This window comes from Papilio polytes, unplaced genomic scaffold (genome assembly GCF_000836215.1).
Source record: "Papilio polytes unplaced genomic scaffold, Ppol_1.0 DF823731.1, whole genome shotgun sequence".
Taxonomy (NCBI): domain Eukaryota; kingdom Metazoa; phylum Arthropoda; class Insecta; order Lepidoptera; family Papilionidae; genus Papilio; species Papilio polytes.
This window is the reverse complement of record NW_013525473.1, coordinates 2,997,104-3,005,262: the sequence shown is the minus strand read 5'-3', so window position 1 is coordinate 3,005,262 and position 8,159 is coordinate 2,997,104. Positions and strand designations below refer to the sequence as shown.

The window sequence follows — 8,159 nt, the reverse complement described above, 5'->3', positions numbered from 1 at the left end:
CGTCCACGTTCACCGAATCACCAGTGTCTACCATTTGCATGACTTGTGTTTGTTGGTCGCTCTGATAATTCAACAATATTAGGTACTAAGTATATTAAGATTCATATTAAACTTGAATAAAACACACATTGAAGTAGAGTGACAAACTCTTTAATGATATCATAAGAGTAAACAAAGGAAGGAAAATATGTGTAACAAAAACGTATTGTGCTGCTCGAATACATTTGGAAAAGAACAATTGAATATAAAATTTGTGCCAATTATATTAAAATGCCAATAACTGGTTTTATTTTACCTGCTCTTATAAACTCACCATAGTAATACACATCAACACCTGCAGAACGAACATGCCGAACGACAGGAAAGCGATGCCAGTTAGCGATATATCAAAGAGATCAGCAATGCCTAGGCCATGGTGTTCGCGCTCGGCCACGTACTCGTAACCACCGCCGGGAGGTTCGTGCGCCGCCGAGTGGTAGACAGGCGGTGGCGGCGGCGGCATAGAGTATTCGTAACCACCACCTATAAAAAAATATTATAATTATCGCATTCAAAGCCCTTAAAATTTAAATTAAAAGAGAGTTCCTAATGACCAACTGGCGAATTTATCCGAAATAAATCTGGTTATTTTTTCTCCGGAGTAGAGGATAATGTTTTTCTCGGGTATTTTAGAATGTATGCAAGTGAATAGAAAAATAAGCGTGTATGTAAAACCATAGGAAAAGGTATAAACATGATTAAAAAGTACAATCATATAGTAGCAAATTACATGAGCTTTTAAACAATTTAGGGTTATGTGTCTTGCATGAAAATATGTTAACTTACTATGTTTTGAAAGTTCGTAAGGTGTTCTGTCAGTTTCAGTCAATCCAGGTGTATCGTGGCCTTCAAATACTTCGTATCCCTCTCGTTCTTGCACATGGGGTTGAGGAGTATGAGATGCAGAAAGGTTGTCGCTTCTTAAATCTTTAGTTACGTTGTTGTGACGGTATAACTCATTAAGTGCTGCAACTCTGTGAACGGAAGATTAACTTTATTGTTTTTGTGAGTTTTCACTGTTAAAATACACGTTTAAAAACATTTTGTAATGTTCTCATTTTTATTGAAAAACAAAGAAGAGAATTTGCTTGTAACAAATGATACGACAGTGAAACTTTACGGCAAATCGATCTATTCTTATGAAGTTTTCGACTTCTCAATTTTTGATACATACTTAGTCAACCATTCTTGATAATTAGCTGAACCGATATCATGCATGACGTTGTTCCTTAAATCCGTCGACCTCGCCAACCCAATTCCATCCTTGATATTGAAACTATAAGGTTTTCCAAGCCGGTCTTGTATTATTGATTTGCCCATTTCTTCTAAGATTTGCTCCGCGACGTAATTCCGACATTGATATTCATTCATCATTTTTCTACAAAAAAGAAAATGAAAAATATGCGAGTCCACAATCATTTTTAACCTACATAAGAATTAACATAAGGTAAATTAACAATTATTACAACTGCTATTTTAAAGTAGTTAAGTTACGTAAAATAAAATAAGAAAGACTTAATCATAGTTAACAACCACAGCACAGAGTCAAATAAACCAGTACATACCTGTGAAATTTTAATATAGAAAATGCAGCATCTATTGATCCATTTACAGACGGCAAAATATTTATCGTATCATTAAAAGAATCTTGTTTTTCATTTTCACCATTAATTATAAAATACGTCGGCATTAAATCGTTACGTAAAACATCGTCTACATTTAGATCATCTACCATTTTTACACCAAATAAAGGTCTAAAAAATATTAACAGAAAACAAATAGTGACTATTTCGTTTTTCATATTTAGAAAATGTACAACGCACAAAGATCGAGAGAATGACGAATAAATGCATGTCCCCATATGGAAAGATTACATGAGTTACGGAGCAGAAAATATTCCGATTTTATCATCATTGTTTCGTTTTTATAACTGTAACTTTAACAGTGAATAATACAAGTTAAATCATATTTATTTAGACGTTTCATACTGAAAAACAATTGCTAGGTCTAAGATTTTTCGTTCTAAGTTAAACCTAATCATGAGTAAAATATTGTAAAGTTTAAAGGGAATTTTATTTAGTATCTTATAGGTTAATATCATTATTTATTAGCGCATTAAAATAACTGTTTGCTGTTTATAAATATGTATTGTTTCCTGTGGTTTACAAATCGGGTTTCATATAATCTGATCACATTTAAAGTACTACAATTTCACCCCTGCGGCTCTTAAGTGCCCATCGCGATGAGGGGATCCATTATAATGCACAATATTATAAATGCTTCGATGTCATCGGCGCGACGTCTGACGTGAGAACAAACCAACCAGCCCCTCTTCTATTATACTTAATGTAGGTATTCTTTATTTTTCATTTGGTTAACTCATATTTCGATTTTAATGTGTTTACAGCTTTTCCGTATGTTTTAATCACCTTATGAAAGGACAACGACATTAATAGTGTGACATCATCAAAATCATCATCAGCTTATGTTACTCTATTGCATAGAGTATCCCCTAATGCCTTGCTCATAATATTACGATACAAAACAAAGTAAGATTATCAACTCTATTATGCCCAGAGGTATTGCCAGTTGATGATCTAGGGCTAGAGGAAAGGAGGGGCAAGTCGATGATTAAGAGAGGGGATCGAGATATAATAGTTTTATACTCTCTATCAAATCAAATCTAATTTTTACTACATCGGAAATCTAGAATTACCCTAACACTAAACACACACAATCACCCACAATTTTACTTTATTTTGCACTATTTATTTTTACACATTTTCTTAAATTATTTGCAGTTTTTTTTAACCTGTAAAAATATACGCTCTATTTTCGATTCATAATCTGTGCTTTATTACCATAAAGGTACCCCTTTTGACATTTAAAAATTATACTTCGATTGTATTTTCCTTGTCCTTGTTTTACGTTTTTGGAAAATAATAACATGAATATAAGTTCTGTTACGTATTAAGATGTACTTTAATATATTAATGTGATTAATACCTCCAACAATGGGGACTAACGGCAACGGTCGACGCAGCGGTACAAAATTGCCCGACGTACGCCGCCCCATGGACGAAGGAGATTGTGTCAACGATATGGATAGCCCCGAGTTAGATTTTGTTTACGACGACTGTGATTCCCAAGCAAATGAAATAGCTGAACTTTATAGTTACACCGAGCATCCAGAATTTCAGCTCAATGTGAAAGCCTTCGAAGATATAATGGAAGAGTTTAATTTCCCCCCAAGTTGGCAAAGATTGACTCTACCGCAGCAGCGTACGGTAATAATGAAACTATTAGAGCATTTGGATGTTGCAGTAAGTGATGTACGTATGCGGTCTGCTCGCTGTATACTGTACTTAGCGCAGGGATGTTGGGCAGAAATGCAGTCTGACGCAGAGCAAGCTCATTGGGCAAGACTTAATATCATGACACTATATGAAATGGGAACATTTGCCGCATTTATCGAATTACTGAATCTCGAAATTGTTAGAAGCAGTTCTGCGATGGCATCAAGAAAAATTGCAGAATCTCTTCCCGATTCTACTAATCTTCGCGTTATTTTGTCTGTGTTGTATTTAATTACAGAACATATGAGAACGGAAAAAGAAAACCCTGATTCTGAATATGCTTGCTTGGTGAAAAACTTTAAGGAAGAACTCGGGACACCATTTGGTGAGGAATTGTTACCAGTAAAGTTACTGAGTATGGTAACACATCTTTGTGCTGGAACAACACCATATTTTCCTATGAAAAAAGTATTACTATTGTTGTGGAAAGTTTTGCTTGTTTACTTGGGTGGTTCAAAAGAGATGAAAGAGAGAAAATCGAGATTACGAGAAACATATGGATTGGCTCCTATTAATGAAGATACTCTTGAAATTATAAAAGGTATGCGAGCCAGTTCTCCTCCACCTAGTGCTGCTGACATGTTAGAAAACCAAAACCCAGGACAAAGAAAACTCAAAGAAAATGAAAGAGCTCTTCGTAGGCAGACTTTTATGAAACAAACATCCCTAGATGAATCTGATGAGCAAATATATGTAGACAAAGAAGATACTGGAAATGGATCTGAAGATTACCCAATGGAGTTTCAGTCTATGCCTGCTGATAACATGCAGAATACAAACACAAATCAAAACTGCCCATACTATATGTATTTCAAACAATTTGACAGCCCCCCTCCCCCTCCACCATTGCCAAGAAGTCTTCCATGGCAATCCAAAGTTCGCCAAAAAGATATTGACATGTTTCTGGATAATGTCCGAATAAAATTTGTTGGATATTCACTCCCTGGTGATAGACAGACAGTGGCTGGACTCCCACAACCAATTCATGAAGGGGTTGAAATATTAAAAAAACATATGTACACAAGTCTGTCTGAAATACAGGCTGAACGTGAAATTGAGATTGCAAGAAGTCCTTTGACAAAAGGGGAAAAGATTGTTGAGGAAACTGAAGCTGAGATTCTATACAGAGCTATGCTTCCTAACTTACCACAGTATATGATTGCCCTTTTAAAAATCCTGTTGGCAGCTGCGCCCACATCTACTGCCAAGACATATTCTATTAACATAATGGCTGACCTACTGCCTGAAGAGATGCCTGTTACTGTTTTGCAGTCATTAAAACTTGGTATAGATGTCAATAGACATAAAGAAATCATTGTGAAAGCTGTTACTGCAATATTGCTCCTACTATTAAAACATTTTAAAATTAACCATGTTTACCAATTTGAGTTTATGTCACAACACTTGGTTTATGCTAATTGCATGCCATTAGTTTTGAAGTTTTTCAATCAAGACATTTTGTCATATGTTGGTGCCAAAAACACTATACCCATATTTGACTTTCCTGCTTGTGTTATTGGTGAGCAGCCTGAATTGACTAAAGAATGTTTGGAAATCGGCGACTCATCAGTGCCATACTCATGGAGGAATGTTTTCTCCTGTATCAATTTGTTGAGAATTTTGAATAAATTGACAAAATGGAAAAATGCAAGAATCATGATGCTTGTTGTGTTTAAAAGTGCACCAATATTAAAACGAACACTTAAAGTGAGACATGCTTTGATGCAATTTTATGTCCTGAAATTGCTTAAAATGCAAACAAAATACCTTGGAAGACAGTGGAGGAAGACAAATATGAAAACTATCAGTGCCATTTACTCTAAAGTTCGCCATAGATTGAACGATGACTGGGCGTTTGGCAATGATGTTGATGCCAGGCCATGGGATTTTCAAGAAGAAGAATGTGCACTGAGGGCTAGTGTTGACCGTTTTAACCACAGAAGATATGGTTCTGGTGGGGGACAAGAAGTTGATTTGACTCCAGTTGATACAGATATTAACAGTGTTCTAGAATCAAATGTTGAATTAGATGAAGAATTCAAAGACAATTATGAGCTTTGGCTAGAACAGGAGGTCTACAACAATGAAATAAACTGGGATGTTCTCTTATCCACATGAAGTTTTTGAAGGTCATGCAAGGATATATTTTAAAATTATTCAAAAGATAATAATTTAACTAATGTGGTGTTTTGATAGCAGTGCTTTTGAACTTCATACTTTTATACAGTGAGATTATGCATTATTTAACCATTTAAAACATGTCATTGTTAAATTATTGTTAGATCTCCCTTTAACTTTTGTAAGACTATCTATTACTAGAACTTTATGTTATTAGATTTAAATGTGAAATGCATAAAATGTAACATGCGTTAGCTATAACTATGTACTCATTTCAAATATTTCAGTTAAATCTGGTTACATGTATTAGATTTAGCATTAAAAACCATAACTTAAACAAATTAAAATTATATTTAATTATTAAAAATGGATTTAAATAAGAGGTTTGTGCTGATGCCACATTAAAAATCTATGATATTTTAAAAATTGTAATATCTAATTACTAAACTTTAGAAACTAAATGAAGATTTATAGTTGAATTTGTCTTTTATTATATGAAACAATTTATTAATTTAACATATTTATTGAAGGGCCAAGATTTTAAGGCAATAGTTGATTGGAATCTAAATCTATACCCTCGTCAATGGTAGTGGGTACACTTAACTAGTCTATTGGCGCTTAATTGGAATTGCCTGTCCTCATCGTCGTTTGTCTAGGTTCCCCTTTGAACGTCAAAGATTCATTATTTTATTTCGTCAAGCTTTTTCATAGGTAATTATATAACATACGATTTAGCTCAATTCCTTCAGTTCCTTTGAAATGCGGGCAATGCCGGCAACGCAACTAGATAACTAACGATCGCATCGAAAAGCGATCATCTCGGTGTGCTAATTAATGATCCTATAAGTCCTGAACCCAGAATCCGAACAGTTAAGTTTTCTACATGCATGCAACTTTCTATAGCTACAAGTTCTGACAACACTAAATTGCTTATCTGTGGTATTTTGGGTGGGGTCTATTGTCAACTGTCATTTAAGTTTTCAAGTGTCAAAAAATTTATCAAAGTCGAAAAAGTATAATATAAATTGCTATTTAGGACACACTAGATTATTGATTTGTTATTATAGAAACATTACAAACTGTGAAAGTTGTGAATTTAAGTCTATATAAAAGTGATAATAGCCTTGTAAGTACATATTTGTAATCGATCCCAGGAACATCCTGTAATTAAAATTTGTTTTACTAACTTTGTAGTAAATGTTTATTAAATATGAGATTTCTATATGATAGTAAGAATCGCATTTGATACTTTCTTTAATTATTACTTATTACGTATTAATATTTTAGTTATAGTTTCACAATGGCTGAGCTTGCAGCGTTATTACAAACGTTAATTCCTGAAGGACGAACGCATTTAACAGACAGTCATACAAACCTCGAGCGTGTAGCGGAATATTGCGAAGCGAATTATTTTCAGTCAGAAAATAAAAGACTTGCTCTTGAGAGCACTAAAAACTACACGACCCAATCATTAGCAAGCGTCGCTTATCAAATAAATACACTGGCATTCAACTTCCTGCATCTGCTGGAACAGCAAACAATCCAGTTGGCTGAAATGGAAGGACAAATGAATCACATTGCACAAACTGTAGCTATACATAAAGAAAAAGTGGCTCGGAGAGAAATTGGTGTTTTAACTGCAAATAAAGTGGCACCTAGACAGTACAAAATTATAGCACCAGCTAATCCCGAGAAACCAATAAAATATGTGAGAAAAAGTATAGATTATTCAGGTAATTACATCATTTAAGTCAATTCAGCTTTTATTTAAAAATCTTAATAAAAAGAAATTTATAATGTTTGAATTATTTGTCAGCTTTGGATGATATTGGTCACGGTGCTCGTTGGAATGGAGGCTCTAGTGGTACACCACGTGGCCGGCGCTCAGTGTCTGCACAGGGCTCAGCCACTCTGCCTGCTCCCACTACCAAGCCCCCAACTCCACCAGCAGCAGTCCGAGCTGCCTCCGCATCTAACACTGGCACTCTTGGACGAGGCACTCTCGGTAAGTGTGTTGATTAGTAATATTTGTTCCAGATATAAAAACTATGGAGATATCTATATCTGAAAGAGTAGTTAAGAATGTATAAAACTGTAAAAACCCAATTTTATGTCACTTTTTTTCAATCTAGAAATTTTGGTGACATTGCTTAGTTGGCATGTACTAACTACTACCTGATCTGGCAAATTTTATATAAAAATTTTAGAATATACAAGAACATTTTAAAGTTTGAAATCAACAAAGGTTTTAGGTTACTTTTTTGTGTTCTATAGGCAAATCATCACGTGAGTACCGCACGCCCCCGGCGGTGGCGCCTCCCCAAGTGCCGTCGCATTACGCGCCTAACTACCCACGTCGTCCGCCCGGGTATTCCACTCTACCTGTAGCACAGCCACAGGTAGGATAGTTGCACAACTAAAACAGATAGAAGATAATGTATCAAGATTTGAATAACAAATAATCTTTAATTTTAGGTTGGCATGGTACATCCTAATCAGCATCAGACAAATTCCAATTATTCCCAGCAAGATTTGCATTCAAGTATGCCGCGTAAGTTTTTATAACAACAAAATCTTAATATGTATATTTCTAATTATTTAATCACTGTTTTAACATGATGTTTTTCTTTAAATTTTAGAACTTTT

The 8,159-nt window shown here is 34.7% G+C and overlaps 2 protein-coding genes across 2 annotated transcripts in view; both read left to right on the top strand.

Annotated features, from left to right (window-relative positions):
• Positions 1 to 2,906: 2,906 nt before the first annotated feature.
• Positions 2,907 to 5,916, top strand: LOC106103622 (striatin-interacting protein 1). The gene has a single exon (XM_013283406.1). It carries the CDS (start codon positions 3,054 to 3,056, stop codon positions 5,511 to 5,513), a length of 2,460 nt encoding a protein of 819 aa, XP_013138860.1. The 5' UTR covers positions 2,907 to 3,053; the 3' UTR covers positions 5,514 to 5,916.
• A 553-nt stretch (positions 5,917 to 6,469) lies between these two features.
• LOC106103479 (abl interactor 2) overlaps positions 6,470 to 8,159 on the top strand; it is a 4,755-nt gene continuing 3,065 nt past the window's right edge. The window contains exons 1-5 of the mRNA XM_013283260.1: positions 6,470 to 6,639; positions 6,807 to 7,246; positions 7,330 to 7,518; positions 7,788 to 7,912; positions 7,989 to 8,064. Coding sequence (XP_013138714.1) covers positions 6,814 to 7,246; positions 7,330 to 7,518; positions 7,788 to 7,912; positions 7,989 to 8,064 — 823 coding nt within the window. The 5' untranslated portion in view covers positions 6,470 to 6,639; positions 6,807 to 6,813. The remainder of the gene's footprint in view (positions 6,640 to 6,806; positions 7,247 to 7,329; positions 7,519 to 7,787; positions 7,913 to 7,988; positions 8,065 to 8,159) is intronic.

Excerpts from the sequence above, each read along its gene's own strand:
- LOC106103622 (XM_013283406.1), top strand. The coding sequence starts at position 3,054 with ATGGGGACTAACGGCAACGGTCGACGCAGCGGTACAAAATTGCCCGAC.